Genomic DNA, 22,447 nt, shown 5'->3' with positions numbered 1-22,447 from the left:
TGAATCATCAAAAGTTGAGTCCATTGATTGCGATTTTACACATGGAGTTGAGCTTTTTAATCTCTTTTTAACAGGAAAAATTTATAACTAGATATGTTTTATTTTAAACAGACTTGAAGTAGTTTGTAAGAGATAACTTTGATATTGATTGTATACTTTACAATACGTTTGAACCCCATCCCTAGTGTATTTTAAATGGAATTTAATTAAACATGATGCAGTCATCAAAAATGATAAAGACTAAAAAAAAAATGATAAAGACTAATGATATGGAGATATATTTATAACATTGCATTACATTAGCAAAGCAGTGTAAAAATTAAATATACTAATATAGTAGATCTCCAGATGTGGTCCTAGGACCAGCAGCCTCAGTACCACCTGGGAGCTTGTTAGGAAGGCAGATTCCTGCCTCTGCTCCAGATGTGAGACATTTAAAATTCTGTGGGTACAAACTCTTCCCCTCCCCCGAGGCAGCCTATGTTTTTAGCAGGTCTTCCAGGTGGTTCTGATGAGCACCCAGCTTTGGGAACCACTGACAAGTAGGTCACCTGTGTCATGCCCAGCACATCTAAGGCCTGTGGTGGACTCCCTTGAGAACCAGTGACTGAGTATCATGGGGATTTGCCACCTTGGCTAGAGCTGTGAAGGGTCATCCCTCTCCTGTTAAGAACTAGTGTAATAAATAATGAACTCCAAACAAGCTGAAAAATGTATACATGCACTGAATGTGGAAGGAAAGATATTATAAATGTTAAGTCCAAATCTCTGGCGGGGGAATAGAATTATGAATGATTTTTATAATCTGGGAAGAAGTATAATTTAAAAGCTATATAATTCAGTAAACATTGATTGGTATACATTTTCAAGATCATAGACAGCTCAAAGCACTGTTTCCTTTTAGGTGGAACGAGGAAGCCCCAAGAGCTGCTTCTTATTTTTGGGGTCCGTCCTCTGTGAAGTCAACTGGGTCAGTGTGCTCTCTGATGCCTGGAGTCCCAGTCCGCACCCAGAGACCCGGAGCATGATCGTCTGCCTCCTTTTCATGATGATTTTATTGGCAAAGGAAGATCAACTGGTAGACCAAACAGTAAGCTCGGAGGGCCTTAATGAAGACTTGATAATGTGTCCTAATGGTCCTTGCCCTGCATGAAGCTGTGGTTTTTCAGTTGCTTCCCTAGAACCTCTTTCAACGTGAATGTATTCACGGCCTATGGGCTGTACTTCATCTAGGTGCCTGATTTTCATAGTCTAAGGGAACCACAGCAAGTTAGAATATAAAAACCAGTTTCATTTTACGTCTCCTTAATTTCCTGTTCTACCACCAGATTGTACAGTTCTTTGAACATTGGACTTTGGAATCTTAATCTTTACTTCTTTTTTTTTTTGTCTTTTTAGGGCCGCACCCACAGCATATGGATGTTTCCAGGCTAGGGGTCTAATTGGAGCTGTTGCTGCTGGCCTACACCAAAGCCACAGCAACTCGAGATTGAAGCCTCGTCTATGACCAACACCACAGCTCACGGCAATGCTGGATCCTTAACCCACTGAGCAAGGCCAGGGATCAAACCTGCAGCCTCCTGGTTCCTAGTTGGATTTGTTTCCACTGTGCCACGATGGGAACTCCTGGAATCTTAATCCTAATGCTTTTTGCTAAGACCTTGGGTATTTCTTTCACAAGTACTCCTACCTTGAGCAGCTACTTTATTTGACATCTTAACTGTTCTGGGCTTGTCTTTGCCATGTTAACGTTTACTCCATAATAGGTGGAGACACATATTTCTGGGAAAGCAGGAGCTCTGAAACTAAAGGAACGTGTGTTTCATTTTTAGGATTCACCTCTACTCACTCTCCTCGGACAGACAAGCTCACTCTCATGGCATCTTGTGGATATCGTGTCCTATCAGAGTGTGCTAGGTTACTTCAGCAGCCATTACCAGCCATCCATCATCCTGGCAAAGGAATCTTCTGCTGAATTAATCGTGAAGCTCTTGAAAGTATCTGCAGGCCTTTCCATTCCTACTGACAACCAGAAACATCTTGTAAGTTAAGTGGGAACATTAGAGGAGAGTGTTCTTCAGGGCTGGAGGGAGCATAAGTGCTTCCCTGTGACAGCTCAGTAGAAAAAGTTGGAGGATGTATGTCATTTTGTCCTCTTGGATCCTTCAGTTTTATTAAGGCTGTACCTGGCAGTGTCACGTGTTAACAAGAGGTGACAAGGATTGAGAGCCAGCAGTTATTGATTGACTGACCTGAATGTGATTGTAGCAGAAAGAGAGCAAATTATGAGCAAGAGTTTGAGGACTGACAAACTTACATCCCCAACTCACTGCCATTCTGACCTTGCTTTTCTCACTTGAATTGGAAATAATACCAATAATACCAATAATATCTTGCCTCAAACTGTTGTTGTGGGGATGAAATTATAGATGATGGACTTTTGGAAAAGCCCCTGGCAAGTACTTAGTGTGTAGTTAATGTTGGTATTAATGTGGTAGAAAAGAAAGAGTATTGTACTGGAATCTGGGAGAACATGGGTTCTGCTCTTAAGTGGTACCAAAGGTTTTTATTTCTCCACCACAGGGCCTTACACACACCCATCCTCATGGGGTTTCCTGCTCTGTCCTCACCACTCCCTGGTGAAGCAGTCAGGGCAGTGCCATGCTCCTGAGGAGTGTTCAGTTCACACTGCTTGTCTAGATTCATTTGAATCATCCTTCTTTTTAATTGTCAGGATGCAGTTCCAAAATGCCGAGCCTTCACTCATCAGATGGTTCAATTCCTCAGCTCCCTGGAACAAAATGGAAAGATCACCTTAGCAGTGCTAGAGCAGGAAATGTCTAAGCTCCTGGACGATATCATTGTTTTTAACCCACCTGGTAAGTGACCACAGGGAAGTCATGTGTTCACTCAGTAAATGCATTCCTGCTGTGTTTACGGCATTTTGAGATCAGGAAGATGGTCAGGGTATATCATTCTTGTTTTTAAGAGAAGCAGTGTCAGAGAGATGACTGGACCATAGGGACACTGTGTCATCTCAGCACTGGGGGGGCGGTATGAATGTTAAGAACTTGAGAAGGGGTACACACTGTCAGATGCTGGTGTGAGATTTAACTGGTGCAAGGGCTAAGTTAGATGACTAGATCTAATGATTAAGAGATAACCAGAGACCGTCCAGTGAGCTGCATTCCTGGATGTTTTGGCTCTTACTGGGAGGGCACTTCAGAATCACCTGTAGATGTGTAAAGAAGCTTTGTATGGAGAACTTGTGCTCCCAGAAATTTGATGGACTAGCCATCCTGACTGCCTCTGCTGCTGAAAACAACTAAGAATGCTGGATAAAATATCTTCAAGAAACCAAAAATTTAATTGACAATGTAGCAGAAAATCTCAGAGATTGAAACTAAATGAAAGGAGGATCCCGTAAAAGTAGATGGAGTTCTGAAGCTGGCTTTCACCTCGAAGGCTTATGCTGACCCTCCTAGATTAGGGAAGGCAATAAAGTGCAGGACCTGCCTAGCATGGGAGCCTGAAAGTTCCCATGCATAACCCCATAGGGTGGTATCCTCAGTGTAAGGATGTGTTAGAAATCAACCTGCCCTGAGAAAGGAAAGCCAAGAAAGTTACATTTTTTGACCCCACTGTTTGGTCAACTGTTTATGTGGTAGGGAGAAGATACTGCTTTTGAAAATTGGTAAGTACAAGCTGACCCTCATGTGCATTTGAAGCAAGAATTCACAGTGCCTGTAGGTTGTCCCCCAAACCCCGCAACCTGAGAATTTAATTCTCGATTGGCAATGCTGCCAGACACCTGGCAGAAAGCAACCACAGAGCCTTTTTGGAGAAACTCCTCTTCAACTCAGGCTTCAGAGTTTCAGGGAATATGAACTCAGAGGGAAAAAAAAAAAAAAAATCACATAAAATACACAAGGAAAGAAGATACCACAAGCAAGTTGGCGGAGAGCAACAGCCAGCAGAGTCAGACGTGTAAAGACTTAAGATAAAGATAAACTGAAAAAGTATTTTCTGTATATTTGATGAAATAAGAGAGGTTTGAAAATATCAGTAAGAAGCAAGTAATTACAGAAATATGCAGATTTGAGAATCAGATATTTTAGAAATAGAAAATATAAAAATTGTATATGCGAATGTGTTATATGGAATTTGGCCAGCTGTATAGTACAGGGAACTCTATCCAATATTCTGTGAAAATCTATATGGGAAAAAAATGGATGTGTATACATGTATAACTGAAATCTGTATAAAAAAATGGATGTGTATACATGTATAACTGAAATCTATATAAAAAAATGGATGTGTATACATGTATAACTGAATCACTTTGTTGTACAACAGAAAATATAATGCTGTAAATCAACTATACTTCAGTAAAACTTTAAAAATGAAAACATTTCAATAAAATTTAATTGATAAATTTAACAGCAGATTCAACTCATCCAAAGAGAAAATTAAATAATAAGTGCGAAGAAAACACCTGGATTGCAGTGCACAGAGACAGAGAAAAAAATGTGAGGTGAGGTGAAGGGGCCTTAAAGAATAGATTGGGAAGATTTAACATGTATTCACTCATCTAATTCGGATTCTAGAAGGAGAGGAGAAATAGAACTGCAGAGAGTCAGTAGCTGACAGTCTTCAGGGCTGATGAAGACAACGGTCCTTAGTTTCATTAAACCCAGAAAACCTCACACAGGGTAAATAGAAATTCACACCTGTGCACACTGTACTGGAACTGCAAAAGCACCGGTGACAAAGGAACAACATTTTCATGGACAGCCGGTTTCTCAGTAGCCACAGAAGAATCTATAGGACAGTGAACAGCAACTTCCAAGTGCTGTGACAAAGTGACTTAAAATCTAGGGTTTAAACGAAGAAAAAAACCATCTTTTAAGGATGAGGATGAAATAAAGATATTTTCACTGCAAACTGAGAGTGTCCCGGTGGACATTACTGAAGGAAGTACTAAATAAAGCACATTCTTTAAGTAGAAGTGGTCGCAAGTGAAAGGCTTGGATCACAAGAAGGAAAAATAAGACGAGAAAGTAGTGAAATGTGGGTAAATATAAACAAAAACTGCCTAATAAAACTACAGTAATGGGCGTTCATGTTGCGGTGCAGTGGAAACGAATCTGACTAGTGTCCATGAGGATGCGGGTTCGATCCCTGGCTTCGCTCAGTGGGTCAGGGATATGGCGTTTTGGCTGTGGCTAGCCTGGGAATTTCCATATGCCGCAGGTGTGGTGCTAAAAAGCAAAAAAAACAAAAAACAAAAAACAAAACAAACACCCCCCCCAAAAAAAACCCTGCAATAATCATCATTTAGGGGTTTATAAAGCAAAGCTAAAATTAAATTATATGACCATAAATATATATATATAAGTTGGGAAGGAGTTTGAGTTAAAAGGACTCTAAAGTTTTAATATTGTGTGAGACGGTCAAGAAATTAAGTTTATGTCTTGATAGAATATGAATGTTAAAAATTCTAAGAAATTCACCAGAAGTATAGAAATAAAATGTATAATTTCTAAGTTAAGGGAGATAAAAAAGATTGACCAAGATATGTTCAATCTAAAGAAGGTAAGAAGCATGGAGAAGGTGAGAAAAATAGCCAAAACAAAACGATATAATTCATGTATATCAGAAAATGTAAATGGACTGATGCTCCGTTAGTAGAAATGAAGCAAGTCATTGAAAATTAATACAAGGATCGGAGTTCCTGTTGTGGCTCAGTGGTTAATGAATCCGACTAAGAACCATGAGGTTGTGGGTTCGATCCCTGGCCTTGCTCAGTGGGTTAAGGATCCGGCGTTGCCGTGAGCTGTGGTGTAGGTCACAGACATGGCTTGGATCCTGTGTTGCTGTGGCTCTGACGTAGGCTGGTGGCTACAGCTCCAATTGGACCCCTAGCCTGGGAACCTCCATATGCCACAGGTGCAGCCCTAGAAAAGACAAAAAAAAAAATAAATAAATAAAATAAAAAAGTAAAAGAAATAAAAGAAAATTAATACAAGGATCATTGCACCAGAAAAAAATGCATATGGAAAAAATTGACAGAACTAGTTAGAGAAATGTCGGATTCACTCACAATGAGAGTTTTGACATATGTCTCACAGGAACTGGTAGATCAAGTAGAGAGAAAATCAGTAGGACCATAGGCAGTCTAGAGTAGCACAGATGGATGTAGTGCATATCTAGAGAATGAGAGACCTCATAAGTGCACAGTGCACACTATCAGCATCACATGAAACACTTAAACTTGACCTGTTACTAGAAATAAAGGGTTCTCAGTCACTCCCAAAGGACTGGTATCAGAGAGACCACATGCTCTAACCACAGTGCAATGAACTTAAAAATCAGTAACAAACTATAACCAGGAGGGGAAGAAAACTATACTTTGGAAATTAAACTTAAATAACTGATGACCTAAGGAACAATAATAATTGAGGTTTAAAATATTTAGAACTAAATTAAAAAAAAAAAAACAACAGAGCACCAAAACTTGTGGAATGCACCTAAATTGAAATTTAACTTCATGTCCTTAAATGCTTACATTAATATTTTTTAGAAGCCGAAAATTGATTTGATAAATATTGAGCTTAAGAAATTAGAAAAAGAAGAGCAAAATACAACCAAAATCCATGCAAGGAAGGAGATAATGAAGAGAAGATAAATAGCAGGAGATGAGGATGGAACAATGAGTCTGATAAATGCGTAGGTAAATCTACACGAAGTCTGACTCTATAAAACAGTAGTGTTGGGTTGTTGGGTTATGGCAACAATAGGAAGGTGACAGATATTAGATTGTTCCAAAACTATTGCATTGTTTGGGAATCAGTTAACACTTTGAAAAATCAAGAAGACATGTTGTAATTTGCAAGAAAAACACAATGAGAATCTTAAAAGAGTATTTAACTTCCAAACTAAAAGGAAGAAAAAGAATAAGAAGAAATAACCCAAAAGAAGGAAATAAAAAAGAGTATAGAATAGGAGGGACAAATCAGAAGCATATAGTAACATAGTAAGTTTAGATTGACTTACATCAGTAATTAAATTGAATATTAATGACTAAAATTGTCATACTGGCTAAAATAAGGAAGAAAAAGACAACCCAGTAGAAAAAAATGAACAAGACTCTTAAGTTGACATTCCATGAAAGAATACTCAAATAACCAGTAAACATATGGAAAGGTGCTAAACCTTGTTAATATTTAGGGAAATGCAAGTTAAGACCTTAGTAACACGTTATGTCACATCCACCAGAATATCTAAAATTAAAAAGGTTTCAATACCAAGTATAGGCGAGACTCTGGATCAGTGTAGCTCATAAACTGCTGATAACAGTAAATTGGTAAACCACTTTTGGCATCAGCTGCTAGTTTGCATGTCCCATGCCCCAGAATTCTATTTCTTAGTATAGAAATGTATGCCCTGTGCCTCTAAGGGGGTCCTAAACCAGAAACATCACATATTTCAGTAGAAAGGATCAATTGTTATGTATTCCTGTAATGGAATATGCTATAGCAGTGAAAATCTGCACCGCTGTGGATGAACCTCAAACATTTTTATGTTCATTTAAATACTATTTGAAAGTAGGCAACTATAATATTTAGGGAAACATAGTAACAGAACACTGGGGGGGCTGTTTGAGTTTGTTGGAATTGGCGAACGAAAAATCAATAGAAACTTCTTGGACATATCTGTAGTTTTGGTATCTAGTATGATAGTTAAAATACAGAGTTTGAAACCAGACTGCCTGGCTTCACCACTTATGAGCTATGTGATGTTGAACAAATTGTATAACCTCATCTGCAGAATGGGGATAGTAATTGTCCCTGTTTCGTATAGATATGGTACATATGGAATGAGATAATGCACCTAAAGCACTAGCTTGGAAAGTTCAGCAACACTCAGTGACTGTTAAAAGGAAAAAAGAAAAATTAACAGGCAATACTAGAGAAGCTAATTTGGAGTTGGTCCTATGTGATTGGGCCAGGAAGACTGAATAATAGCCAGGCAAAGGAGTGAAGGGCATTCTAGGAAGATCTTAAATCAGAAGAATGATGGGATCATATCTGGTTTTTAAGAAAACATCTGTTGGCTGTGTTGATGATGACTAGGATGGAGAGAGGCCGGGATCTATTAGGAAGCTTATTGCAGTCGTTTTTGTTCCTATGAATCATAATTAAAAGATAAATTAAAATGAAAATTGCTGTGCAGCTAGAATTCAGAGATAAGTCCTTTGTTAATCAGTGTTTTGCAGTCTCTCTGGAGACCAGGCAGGTTCACTCTGGATTCGGGCAACCGAAAAAAGAGCCAGTGGTTGCGGGGCACAGGGGTGCGGTGGGTAGGTCAGACATCACTTTATTAGCTTCACAGGTGGCATTAGTAACAGAAAGTCCCATCCGTCTTATAAATCAGGGCAGAACAAAGACGGCAATATGCCAAGATGTTATTTACATAAGAGGTGGTCGTCATCCTACCCTACTGCGGGTGCACCCAGGTGAACGTAGTTATATAATGGTTGCTAAGTCATCCTTCACCAGAACAACATGGCTGTCAAGCAGAAGTCAAGTGAAAAGAGCCTGAGCAACTCCATTTCCCCCACACCAATAATATTTACACCCATACAAATAGATGAAAAAATGTATTCACAGACGTGCAATGTTATTACCTTTCTCAAACTTTTTTGAAAAGTGCTCGGCGTTCCTATTGTGGCTCAGTGGTAACAAACCCAACCAATATCGATGAGGGCTCAGGTTTGGTTCTTGTCCTCGCTCACTGGGTTAAGGATCCAGGGTTGCTGTGAGCTGTGGTGTAGGTCGAAGATGTGGCTTGGATCTGGTGTTGCTGTGGCTGTGGTGTAGGCTGGCAGCTGCACCTCTGTTTTCACCCCTAGCCTGGAAACTTCCATATGCTGCAGGGATATGGAAAGACAAAAAAAAAAAAAAAAAAAAGTCCTTGATAGTAAGTCTTATGATAACACTTAGGGATTCTTTAGCGCTATGCAGGTGAGTGAATTTGCTTTGATGGGTGTGATGAGTAAGACCTCCCCACTTGCACTGATACAAGTACTACAGTCTAGGGGTGAGAAAGCCACAATTCTATTCCCTTAAAACAAGGTACCTAGTTCAAGGATAATTAGAAATAGTTGGCAGAAATTTGACCTGATGAATAGTTTTCTCCATACACTCTCAGTGAAATTTATTTTCTGTTTTTGGATGTGAAGAAGGAATTTGTTCTCTTGTAAAGTGAATTTACTCTTTTTTCTGTTGTATTCTTTTTTCACTTCTCAATGTTTTAGAAAGACCCAGTCTGTCCATTTTTCTTGTTTAAACAACAAATAGGAGTTCCCGTCCTAGCACAGCGGAAATGAATCTGACTAGGAACCATGAAGTTGCGGGTTTGATCCCTGGCATCACTCACTGGGTTAAGGATCCAGTGTTGCTGTGAGCTGTGGTGTAGGTTGCAGTTGCGGCTCGGATCTGGCATTGCTGTGGCTCTGGTGTTGCTACAGCTCCGATTAGACGCCTATCCTGGGAACCTCCATGTGCCGAGGGTGCAGCCCTAAAAAGACAAAAGACAAAAAATAAATAAATAAATAAATAAATAAAAATTAAAAGTAAGTAAAAGAGCTGCTCTTAGGAGCCTGTAAAAAGGTTTTTCCTTTCCTTTTATATTTAGTTTTAAGTAATAACCTGCATTCTATATAAATCACTCTAGAATTACCAACAGCTTTGGCAGTGGTAGGGGGGACATACTGTTTCTAATTAGTGTACCAGACTACTTCTGAGATCTGTATATTGTGTTTTCCAATGAGCACAGTGTTATAAATAAGTTGCTCTTTCACACTAGCTTGATACATATATTTATTAAAGTATCACTCGATCACTCTGTAACCAAGGATCTTGGAATAGTTCCAGCTTTGCTCTTACGAAATATTTATGTGCCACATCCTATCCTTAAAAGATGTACACTCTCCAGAGTTTTCCTTCTGTCCCCGTGAGAGCAGCCACTAGAATTTTACATCTGCCCAGAGAGCAGCTCCTTGAAGCACTGTTGTTGCCTTCATCACGTGCACATGGCCACACCAGCAGCCTGTTACAAGCACGTGTGTGCTCCTGTGTGTTCCCCTTCAGATCTGGACAGCCAGACCCGCCACATGGCCCTCAGCAGCCTCTTTATGGAGGTCCTGATGATGATGAACAACGCCACCATCCCAACAGCAGAGTTCCTCCGGGGCAGTATCCGGACCTGGATCGGGCAGAAAGTGCACGGGCTGGTGGTGCTGCCCCTGTTGACAGCAGCCTGCCAGAGCCTGGCTTCTGTCCGCCACATGGCCGAGACGACGGAAGCCTGCATCACTGCCTACTTCAAAGAGGGTAAGAAGACCGTCATGTTGGGTTCTGGTTAGATTCCTCATTAATCAAATTAACGATTAATCTTTTAATCTAAAAGATTAAAGTTTTGTCTAAAGGAGCTAACCTTTTAATACCTTTCCCAGTAAGAGACTGTACCACTCTCTTATCGCTGTAAACATTGATATTTCAGAATAGAGTTTTCTTTATCTACAATTTACCTGAGAACCTTTGGCCATGTCTGTTGATGCCATCAGGTTTCAATGGAGGGAACCTTGAATTCATTTTGTGTGGGTTTTGGAGTGTCAAACCAATCCTTTTATGATAGGCAAATGGCGTCTGTCACAGGCCTAGTTACAGTCCTGAAAACAAATGCTGTAAACCGGAATCTATGTAGTAATGAGCCACTATATTAATTTTTTCTGTTTTGTCACTTGTTACAATTTTTCATAGAAGTCCTTTTATTGCTTATTGTCATATGTTTTAAACTGTTATGAAGAAGTTTTCTTTCCTGCCCCCTCTTCCCCCCTCAATTTGCCTTTCTTATTTCCTACCTCTAAACTCTCCAATTCTGGGAATAGCCTGGTCTGGTTAAGAAAACTTGCTCAGAGCAGTACTTCTCAGGTTGTTGGGTTTTTTTTTTTTTTGTCTTTTGTCTTTTTAGGGCCACACCCACAGTATATGGAGGGTCCCAGGCTAGGCGTCCAATCAGAGCTGCACCTGCCAGCCTACACCACAGCCACAGCAACGCAGGATCTGAGCCAGCTTGGCAACGTACACCACAGCTCACGGCAATGCTAGATCCTTAACCCGCTGAGCAAGGCCAGGGATTGAACCCTCGTCCTCATGGATGCTGGTTGGGTTTGTAAACCACTGAGCCACAACGGGAACTCCCCAGAGTGGTACTTCTCAATTTTAATACCCAGATTCACATCATAGTGCAACAGTAGGGGAGAGAGAGGGCTTGGAGTGGGAAGGCCAGGAAGTGCCTGTAACTCACCCCTTCGAGTCCATGTTCCTTGACAGCCCACCAACAGTCCATTTTCCTGTGTCCCCCATGCAAGGTGCGTGTGTGTCATCATGTCACCCCACCCTTATTCTTCTCAAAGAGCTGAGAACCATTAGGAGAACGCTTTTGGGTCCAGATTTGTTTGCTGTTTATTACCAAAACCAAGTTTGTTTTTTTTCAATTTGTGAAACATTTTCAAGAATTTCCGCCAAGATCTAAGTCAACTAAGTTTCGATAAGTAAAAAATGCTTATGATGGATAGAGTAATAATAATTTCCCTTTGGAAAGCATAAGTATTCATATTATACTCAAAAATGGTATTAGGTAAAGTTAAAATTCTTAGGCACCTGGGATGGGCAGTGTCTACGTGTGATTTTTATTTTTATTTTTTTCTTTTTTGGCTGCCCCTTAGCATATGGGGTTCCTTCCTGGGCCAGGGATCACATCCAAGCCACAGTTGCAGAAACACTGGATTCTTTAACGACTGTGCTAGACCAGGAATCGAACCTACATCCTGGCACTGCAGCCATGCCTTGAATCCCATTGTGCCACATCGGGAGCTCCATACATGTGATTTTAATGATCATAATATGGTGGAGAAGTTGATTTATGAAAGCCCTGAATTCTGACTTCTTAACCCTCTATACTGGTAGCCAGGGCACAGGCATTTAGCATGAGGGCTTCCAGTCCAAGCTACAAAGCATTTTCAGGCCCTCCTGAAAATGGGGCCAGAGTGAGCAGCGTTTTCCTGACATGAAGCTTTTAAAGTGAAAAGGTTCATTCGTTAAATAGTTTTGAGACGTCCTCTTATCTTGGCCTCTGCTCTTGATGTTCTTTCCTTAGGCTCCCTCAATCAGAATTTAGGATGGGGCCCTATTCTGGTGTCCCTTCAAGTTCCTGAGCTCACCATCGAAGAGTTTCTACAGGAGTGCCTGTCGCTTGGCAGCTACTTGACCCTCTATGTCTACTTGCTTCAGTGTCTAAATAGTGAGCAGACGCTGAGGAATGAGATGAAAGTGCTACTCATCTTGAGCAAGTGGTTGGAACAGGTGTATCCAAGGTATGCTGGCCTCTGGCTGCTCTCGCCAACCCACCGGATTGGGAAAACTTGGAATGTGGGTTGAAGTAAGTGTCCATTTAAGCGCACAGACTCGAGTGTTACATAAGAAACAAACAAGGTTGTGAGGGACAGTGATGTTTTAGAGAGATTTTACTCACATGGGCCAATTCTCTGAGCAGGCTTTTTATTTCCTAAAATAGGCATTCTGAGGCACCACCTTAAACTTCCTTAGCAGTTAGGTAGGGCTAACAGTGTTTACCTCCAAAGGTTGTTAGGAGGCTTAAGTGAAAGAACACTGAGCTCATATATAGTGTCTGGCATGTCGGAGGGTCAATAAATATTAGCTGTTCTTTTATTGTCCCATTACTTTATTAACATCATGCCTGTCAGCCTAAGCTTTTTAAGTACTAAATGTCCCTAATGCTTAAAATTCATGTGTGGACTTGCAGTTAAAGGAGAGTGGGAAGAATCTACTCCTAATTTGATTTTCCTCCCCTGCCCCGCCCCCCAGCTCTATGCAGGAGGAAGCAAAGCTGTTTTTGTGGTGGCACCAAGTCCTGCAGCTGTCCCTGGTTCAGACAGAGCAGAATGACTCGATCTTGACAGAGTCTGTCATTCGAATTCTGCTCATGCTCCAGGGCCGACAGAGCCTGCTTGCCGAGGAGAGGCTCAGCTCAGGGATTCTCGGGGCAATCGGGCTGGGCCGGAAGTCGCCCTTGTCCAACAGGTAAGGAGCAGCTGCCACTGATCTTCTCAGTGGGCCTCAGACATCTGCCCCTACCTAGGGGTGTAGTACTAGGTAGATTTTTCATTTAGGAGTTACATTCCCCCCCAAAGATTAAGAAAAAACAGTCAGAGCCTGATGACCTCTATATTTTAGAAAGCATGTTTAATTTTTTCCCGTTTTAAAACAACTTTTTTGTTCAAAGAATATTTTTTTTTACTGGTATCTCTTGTCATATTTTGACTTTGTAACCTGACCGCACTACTCATCGCCTTTTCGCCTTTGAGCCAGTGCTGGTGTGCAGAGTTAGGTTAAAATACTTCGGTCGGCTGCACTTTGTCAGGGCAACCAGGTCCTGGGAGGGACTTGGTTTAGCAGAACTGTTAAGATGAGTTGGAGTCAACTGATAAGAAGGACAAGGAATGAGAAATAAATCCAGATTTTTGTTGCTAAAAATTCCAAGGCATGAAAGATTTTGCCACCAGCCTCGTTTTATCTCCTGAGACTTATTGGCATCATGGTTTTCTTTTGAACGCCTTATCTGTGTTGAAGAGTTCTGCTATTCTGATGTCCTCATTCTTGTGGAACAGCTGCTGCAACTTTGGCAGCCACCCAGTCCAAACCAGTTGACATCGTGCTCCTTTGTTTATCATAGAATTTAGAAAGACTGTGATTTGATTTACTTAAATTGCAAAATACACATAACATAAAATTTATCATGGTAACCCTTTAAAATGTACAATTCAGTGACATTTAGTACATTTACAACATTGTTGCAACCATCACTGCTATTTTGTTCCAGAATGTTTTCATCACCCCAGAAGGAAATCCTATAGCTACTAAGCAGTCACTGCCTCTTCACCTCTCCCACAAGTCTCTGGCAACCATTGATGGACCTTCTGACTTTATATATATCCTGTTCTGGACATCTCATATAAATGAAATCACATAATACATGGCCTCTTGTGTCTGGCTTCTTTCACTTGGCGTAAAGTTTCAAGGCTCATCCATAGCTTTACATGTATCAGTACTTCCTTCCTTTGAATGACTGAATTATAGTCCATTGTATGGATTTACCGTATTTTGTTTCATCATCAATTGAAAAACATTTGCATCATATCCACCTTTTGGCTATTGTGAATAGTGCTGCTGTGAAAGTCATTTACAAGTTTTTGTTACATGTTTTCAGTTCTTTTGGAATTGTTGGGTCATATGGTTACTCTCTATATATCTTCTTGAGGAACTGCCAGAGTGTTTTCCATAGCACCTGCACACCATTTTTTTTTTTTTATAGAGATGTATTCTGAGATTTCTTTTTTTTTTTTTCCTTTTTTTTCTTTTTATTTTCCCACTGTACAGCAAGGGGGTCAGGTTATCCTTACATGTATACATTACAATTACATTTTTCCCCCACCCTTTCTTCTGTTGCAACATGAGTATCTAGACAAAGTTCTCAATGCTATTCAGCAGGATCTCCTTGTAAATCTATTCTAAGTTGTGTCCTGCACACCATTTTTAACATTCCCACCAGCAGTTTCTGAGAGTACCAGTTATTCTCTGTCTTTGCCAACACTCTCATCCTTGAGTCTGAGTTAGGCTTTCATTGTTTGGGCAGTGATTGTGGAAGGGCAGAAAAAGACTCTGTGATCATATTTACAGTTTTTCTGAAGAGGCTAACAACAACAGTAGGTCTGGAGATGTGTTTATTTTTTTAAAATAGAATATAGCGTTTATTTTTAAATGCTTGCTTCTTATCCCTCCCTCACACCTAAGGTTCCGAGTGGTTGCCCGAGGCATGGCTGCCTTCCTTTCAGTTCAGGTTCCTACTGAGGATCAGATCCGTCTGAAGCCTGGCTCTGAATTACATCTGACCCTCAGAGCTCAGCAGGTCAGTAAAAACTTTTTTTTTTTTTTTCTCTTTTATGCTGTACCCACAGCATATGGAAGTTCCCAGGCTAGGAGTTGAATTGGCACCATAGCCACAGCCACAGTAATGCCAGATCCATGCCGAGTCTGTAACCTACACTAGCTCACAGCAATGCTGGCTCCTTAACCTACTGAATGAGGCCAGGGATTGAACTCACATTCTCATGGATGCTAGTCAGTTTCTTAATCTGCTGAGCCACAATGGGAACTCCCAGTAAAAAGCTTTATGGTTAAGAAGTTTCCCACCGGGCCTTCCCTGGGAGGTGAAACAGTAGTCTCTACATGCAGGTGCACAGCATGCCCTCTGCTGGGCTCTCCTTAGTGGAAATGGTTACCTGCTTCCCCTGCCTGTCTCAGATTTTAAATTGGATTTTGTAGGCACTTGCCTGGAGCGCTGTTACTGCCATTGTAGAAGACGCAAGGCCATGGGCCAGCCAGTCTAGGATTGATTTTGGCTCTGATAGTGTGACTCTTTTTATTATTTTATTTTATTTTGCTTTTTAGGGCCACACCCGCGGCCTGTGGGAGTTACCAGGCTGGGGGTTGAATTGGAGCTACAGCTGCCAGCCTGCACCACAGCCATTGCAACTCGGGATCCAAGCTGCATCCTCGACCTACACCACAGCCCAAGGCAATGCCAGATCCCTAACCTATTGAGCAAGGCTAGGAATCGAACCTGCATCCCTCATGGATCCTAGTTGGGCTTGGTAACCTCTGAGCCACGAAAGGAACTCCCAGAAGTCGTCTTTTTCTAAAATGATTACTCTTAGGCAAACTGTCAAAGTAGACCATTCTTTAAAAAACAAAAAGAAAGGGGAGGGAGGGAGAGACCTATGGACACTGTGCTTAGTGGGAGGGCCTGTCCCTACTGATTCTTGCTCTTAGATTAACTGTTCATACGGCATTTCATTTGGTACCCAAATCCTGTCAGTTGTTTATCTTCAACACCAAAACTTCTCTCTTAAATTATCAGGTAATGTATTTCTGAGCCTACCATCCACAATGAAATCTTCTCCCTCCTTATTTACTGAGCCAAGCAGATCTTTTGCTACGGCAGATGCCCCCGTAAATGACAGGGAAAGGACAGGGGACTTCACGGTTCACATTCAGAATCTTGGTAGTGGCTGAGCTCATATTGTGGGAAAGCAAAACTTGCCTTGCCGAGGAACCATTGCTCTGATTTTTTCCCCCCTAAGTATAGTCTTTCTCTTCTCTTCTCCCAGTATGAAGGAAGGAAAAATTAAAATTGTGGAACCAAGGAATGCCTTTCTTTCTTTATTCCTGAAGAGAAGCAGAGGAATAACTTTGCCGTTTCTGTTGGGCGGAAGCCAGAGCAACTTGATCTGTACTCTCTGTTGGCTGATAGAACGCCCTTGTCGTTTACCCTCAGCAGCATTTAGCCACTGGTTTCTTCTGAATTTCATCTCATTACGTTGTTTACTATGACACTACTTTGTAACTGGAGAACAAACTGAACAGTTAATTAAAACAAGTCTCACAGGTGGCTGATGTCTGTGGTTTTCAGTTGAGGCTCCAGGAAGAGAGCTAGCAGGGGATCCAGCAGATGCTGGGGGAGGAGGCCAAGGCAAGAAGACCAGCCTGGCCGCAGTGGCGGCTCTCTGCTGGGAGGGGTCCGGAGACAGCACAGGTCAGGAGGAGGGAAGGCTGGACGTGGAAGGCAGCAAACACCTGAGTGGCGTGGACTGCTGGCCGCCTTCTGCTTGTGGTTGATCAGTGTGTGCCTCTGAGACTTCTAGTTCCAGTTCTGCAGGCTTCCCTCTAGGCTCACAGTTGTGCGGGATGACGAGGATTGGTGTGCTACCCCTGCCGCAGTCATGTTTTATGTATCCGTGTGGTTAACCCTCCCATCTTCCATATCTTTTAGGCCCTGAGTGCTCTTGAATCCTTGACATCAAGTAAGCAGTACATGGAATACCAAGATCAGATATCACAAGCCACAAAATTTATAAAGCACCCTGGCCACTGCCTCCAAGATGGGAAAAGCTTCCTGGCTCTTCTTGTGAACTGCCTCTATCCAGAAGTGCATTATTTGGACAACATACGATAGTAATGGATAGTCCCACCAAGGCTCTTGAGTACCCTGTTGCTGTTTACGTTTACATTTACCTTTGCTGTTGCACAGATTAACTTTGCTCAGTTTTCACCGCAGTTTGGCCAATGAGTTAGCTGACCTAGATGCAAGTTGGTGGGCACTAGAGAATCCTGTTGTGCATGTGCACATGTGTATGTGTTTGTTTCCTTAGCTCTTAAAACGTTCCAGGGACTTTGTAGTTTTTATATTCATCCAACAGGAGAAACTTACTAAATTTTACTTGGGTAGAGAGCCATTCATAAGATCCCAGTCGTCCTGTGAGACCCCAGGATGGGGTTCTTTCCTGTGTCTCCATTTCTGTCTTCTCCCATTTGATTTAAAGCTCGAGACTCCCGTGCCAGATCTAACTACTTTGGAAATCATGTCTAACCCTCACTTTTACACCCCAGTTGTGTTTCCTCAGGGTGAAAAAAGCTGTGAAAATTTCTACATTTCTCAAATGTGGGGAAATACACCAGTTTGAAAGTATGATATTATTTCTCTCAGGAGGGAGATAAGAATGCTATATTGAAGGGAGTCCTTGTCTAAAATGTGACCACTTGATCCTGATTATAGTGGGCAGCAGAGATGGTGACAGGTCCGTTTCCATCCAGCCATGGAAGCGCCATCCTTATGCAGAAGAGCCATCCATTGACATGGGGTTGGGGGCGGGGGCACATGCTGGCAGTCTGTGGAGAGCATGTCATGCACAGATGAGTTTTGTTTGGTCCCATGGGTTGGAGTGTAGCCAGGGCATATCCTCTCCAGTTCACTGTAGACACAACATCCTTTGGTCCTTCCCCAGCCTGCTCCTTCATTCACGTCACTTACCTGGTTCCTGGAGAAATCCACATTTGCACTCTTTCCAGACACCAAGTTTGATATCTGCAGGTCCCGCTGTGGACAGACACTGAGAATCGATTCTGTCTTTGTTGCCTGTTTCTTCACTCCCTGTTTAAGCTCAAATGCAGCTAGCAAACCTGCTGAAACACTGGTCCTTGGGAACTGGGTCAGGTCCGGAGACTTCACTGAAATTTGGCTTTTTGTTACTGCCATGTGCCTTCTGTTACCAGCTCATTCATTACCAAAGCCTGTCTGCAGTGTTGCCTTGTTTTGCTGCCATCTGCTTTTTTTTTTTTTTTTTTTTTTTTTTGGCTGCCCTGTGGCATATGGACTTCCCAGGCCAAGGATCAGATCCGAGCCACAGCTGCGGAAACACCGAATCCTTAACCCCACTCTACCGAGCCAGGGATGAAACCTGCATCCTAGTGCTCCAGAGACGCTGCCAATGCTGTTTCGCCACAGCGGGAACGCCTTTCTGCCATCTTCTTACTCTTGTCATCCCCCCTCCCCCAGGAATTAGCACTTTGACTTCCACCATCATATTCATAATTCTGTCGGCTCAAAATTGATTTTGTTTGTCCAGCTGGCATAATGTGTCTTTGGTTTATGAGTTACTTATAACCAAGGATATTTACCTAAAAATGTCTTAGTCACTTAGAGGGGGGGCCGGGGTATAGATTAACTGAATGGTAATCTCTTCCCAGATATCATTTTGGAGCGCTTATCTGACCCCGGGACGTGTGTAGGAACTGTTCTTTACTCTGACCCTCTTTAGTGGGACACAGCAGTTCTGCCCCATGGACCTGCTCTGGTGAAGATCCTCCTGGGTAGCCTCTGAGGGGCACATCTCAGAGCTTTCCTTGGAGCTTCTCTCCATTTTCAAAATCAGTCATCTTCCCCATGCTGTATATAAGGACATTTTAGAAGCTATGAACAATTCCATGGCTGATTTGGCAACAAAGATTTTATGACAGGAGGAGTTCCCATTGTGGCGCAGCGGAAACGAATCTGACTAGGAACCACGAGGTTTCGGGTTCGATCCCTCGCCTCGTTCAGTGGGTTAAGGATCCGGTGGTGCCATGAGCTGTGGTGTAGGTTGCAGATGCGGCTTGGATCCTGCATTGAGTGGCCAGCAGCTATAGCTCTGATTCAACCCCAAGCCTGGGAACCTCCATATGCCATGCAGGTACAGCCCTACAAAGCAAAAAAGATTTTATGGCAGGAAATATTTTGTGTGCCGTTTTCTTTGAGGAGGATATAATTATTGATATCCTGGAATGTGAAAAATTTGAGTGGTAGTACATACATTTAAAGAAAGTTATGTTTAATCTCTTAATTTTTGAAGGTTTATAGTATTTATAATGTATTTACTCTGTAAAAATTATAAAAATAAATCAGTCTTTGGTTGTAGTGGGTAAGCATCTGATTTTTAGGGATATCACACTATCTTGTAAGGTATTCCAGTTGTTAAAGTTGTTGTAGATTTGTATGCCTGATGTCATGTGTTTTCTTTGATACTGTTAGCTTGGTCATCAGAGATGGTTAGTAAAAGTGCTTCCTCTTTATGCTTAATAGTGGAAGCTTTGCTCACAGCATAGGTTCCTCTGAGAGGTTCTGGGCTAAGAAATTGCTTTAAAGTCACAGATATTTCTGTAGTCTCCTGGGAAAGAACAGACCAGTGTGCCCACTGGCTTTCAGGGATAATGAGCCTTACTGGAAAAATAGTCACCTCCAGAGAGCACAGGGCCAGTTTGAGACAATTACTGGTGATGCACGTAGGTAGACACCTGGATCAGTAAGACCAAGTCTGCTCAAGCATTGAAGCTGAACTAGTGTAGATGGTTCCACATGTGGCCAGCAGCGGGTCCTGGTTCAGAAAGGAATACTTGATAAAAAGCACTTCTCTGCTTCTCCACTCTTTTTTTTTTTTTTTTTTTTCTTTTTAGGGCTGCACCTGCAGCAGGTTCCCAGGCTAGGGGTCAAATCGGATTTGCAGCTGCCAGCCTATACCACAGCCACAGCAACACCAGATCTGAGCTGCATTTTTGACCTACACTACAGCTCATGGCAACGGCAGATCCTTAACCCACTGAGCAAGGCCAGGGATTGAACCCATGTCCTCATGGATACCAGTCAGGTTTGTTACCACCGAGCCACAGGGGGAACCTCTCCACTTACGTTTTCGAGGTTCACACAGGATGGGTCAGAGAGGCACACTGGACCACCTGATCTCCTGCCTGATCTCTCTTCTCAACTGGAGGCAGGATGCAGAGGGAGGGGGTCCTGCTGACATGTTTGCTCAGCCTGGCAGGAGTCAGAACCCACCCTACATGTTGTCGAAGCTCCTGGGCAGAACCTGGCTGTTTCATCATCAGTTTGTTGGCCTCCCGGGGGTTGCTTGAGTCGCTCAGTTCTTTGAGGTGGAGGAAGCTGAGTCAAGACAATGAAAACTCCCAGAGAAGCTCAGCCTCGCTTTAATGAAGTGCCAGCCCCTTCTTCCACTCAGTGTGTCCACTATACTAGAGTGTCCACACCCTTTCTTCCTTTGGAGTGAAGGTGATGCAGTTTCCTATTAGATTTTTAACCTTAATAATTTCTTCTGGAGCAGAAAGTAGTTGCCATAGCATCATGACTTTGAAGGGAGCAGGGGCATTAAAGCTCATCTGATGGGCAGGGATCCCAGCCCTGATCCTCCAGCCTCTCCTCTGCCCTTTCCTGTGCCCAGTGGCCCTGCCCTCATGGACCAGCCAGGCAGCCTTGGTAGTTCTGCTCTATATTGAGCTGAATCTGGCCTCCTGGTAACACGGGTCATGGCTCTGGTGGAGCTGCTCCCCTGCCCCTCAGGACAGGCCCTCAGAACTACAGACGTTTCTTACCTCATCACACATCTGACTCTGCCCGTCAGAGTCCTCTTCAGGCTAAATTCAACCTTTAGTTAGTCCTCTTCCTGTACGATGTCTAACAGGGCTGCCCTAAATTAGCCCATGTTATTAGAAAAGGGCCAGTGCCCAGGAGTAGCAGGGCCAGGCCGTGGGTGACACAGACAAGGCACCTAGGGCGCACGTGGAAGGTGGAGCCGGCCTGCAGGCGCTAGCAGAGTTCACCTCCTTACATCTCATGCCCTGGGCCTGGTCTCTGCCTTGGGGATTAGTCACACAAGTGTGCGTCAAGCAGCAAACTTCGCTCCCCTGAACACGTGGCAGCCTCTCTTCTCAGCAGCTGTGCCTGAGCTGAGTCTGGTTGTCACAGGCAGTGGTGAGTCAAACTCCAGACGTTGGTCTGCCATCACTTGGTGCCTGAGCGTGGTCTCATCCCCTGCCTATGTGGTAGGTCCAAAAATAAGGCACTTTGTACCTATCCTTCAAAACCCTCTGCTCTGCGTTTTGGACCAACTGTATAGCTTATTTTAAGCTAGTAGCTGAAACAATTTTCACTCAGTTAACTTTGTCTTATTAAGCAAAGTGGAGAGTTAATACGTTGAAAATAAGCATGTTGCTTCAAGAAAAAAAAGCCCCCTCCCATGATCTTCCATTTGCATCTGGGTTGTGCTGGATAAGTTCTTGGCCTCCAGCCAGGTGCTAAGACTGACCTTGTCCTGGTCCGCGGTGACCTTCTCAGATTATAGAGGCATTACGTGTTTTATAGAAGCTATGGTTGAAATTGCCTTCAGTCTAGATAGGTTCCCGATTTCTGATGACTATAACTTGAAAAAAAAAAATTAAACTACTGACCCTATTTTGGGATAAAGAAACCAGTAAGGAATGTTGTTCATTGTAACTCTTATTTCTTAATGTACAGATGTAATATCTCCTGAGCACTGAGGGTTAGGATTTATTTTCCTTTCAATGGCTTAAATCACTCAAGTGGCAGCAAATACTTCTTAAATGTGTTCAACTCTTTTTTTTCCCTCTCACATGCCTAGTGTGGCCTTTAAAGACCACAACTTATTTTGGTCATTAAATGTGCAATATTCACTTCTTATTCATTGTTGGTATTTTACATGCTTGTGCAAAGGAGTTTTTATATATTGATGAGACACAGGAAGAAGTGAGTAAAATTAAGTAAAATTCTGCAAATAAACCAGATTAAATTTAATCTATGTGTGGTGGATCTCTCTCTCTCTCTCTCTCTCTCTTTTAATCATTTTGTTTTCTCTTTTAATCATTTTGTTTTCCTTTTTTGGGCACTCCCTGGCATATGGAATTCCCAGGCCAGGGATCAGATCTGAGCTATAGTTGTGACCTCTCCACAGCTGTGGCAACACCAGATCCTTAACCCACTGTGCCAGGCTGAAGATCAAACCTGCATCCCTGCATTTCAGAGATGCTGCCAGTCCCATCGTGCCACAGTGGGAACTCTGGATGTCTTATTTTTGGCAAGTGTTTTCATCTAGAAATCACAAAAGGAAAAATGGGAAATT

General features: G+C 42.4%; 1 protein-coding gene across 10 annotated transcripts in view; it reads left to right on the top strand.

The window, feature by feature from the left end:
• The window catches only part of EPG5 (ectopic P-granules 5 autophagy tethering factor), a 122,965-nt gene extending 100,843 nt beyond the window's left edge, over positions 1 to 22,122 (top strand). For 3 of the 10 annotated variants that reach the window (XM_084964950.1, XM_084964908.1, XM_084964902.1), the window contains 8 exons: positions 905 to 1,090; positions 1,833 to 2,042; positions 2,735 to 2,879; positions 10,155 to 10,397; positions 12,226 to 12,442; positions 12,954 to 13,169; positions 14,940 to 15,054; positions 16,978 to 22,122. In XM_084964950.1, the coding sequence (XP_084821076.1) occupies positions 905 to 1,090; positions 1,833 to 2,042; positions 2,735 to 2,879; positions 10,155 to 10,397; positions 12,226 to 12,442; positions 12,954 to 13,169; positions 14,940 to 15,054; positions 16,978 to 17,160 (1,515 nt within the window). In that variant the 3' untranslated portion in view covers positions 17,161 to 22,122. Of the gene's footprint in view, positions 1 to 904; positions 1,091 to 1,832; positions 2,043 to 2,734; positions 2,880 to 10,154; positions 10,398 to 12,225; positions 12,443 to 12,953; positions 13,170 to 14,939; positions 15,055 to 15,596 lie in introns of all 10 variants that reach the window. The other 7 variants (XM_084964925.1, XM_084964917.1, XM_084964940.1 and 4 more) reach the window with 5 other exon arrangements.
• The last annotated feature ends 325 nt before the right edge of the window (positions 22,123 to 22,447 follow it).

Source organism: Sus scrofa, chromosome 1 (genome assembly GCF_054392235.1).
Source record: "Sus scrofa isolate SSC_HxYL_T2T_F1_AM1 chromosome 1, Sscrofa_HxYL_maternal_Yorkshire_Landrace_v2.0, whole genome shotgun sequence".
Taxonomy (NCBI): domain Eukaryota; kingdom Metazoa; phylum Chordata; class Mammalia; order Artiodactyla; family Suidae; genus Sus; species Sus scrofa.
Note: the sequence above shows the minus strand (reverse complement) of the source record. Positions and strands in the feature narration are given on the sequence as shown.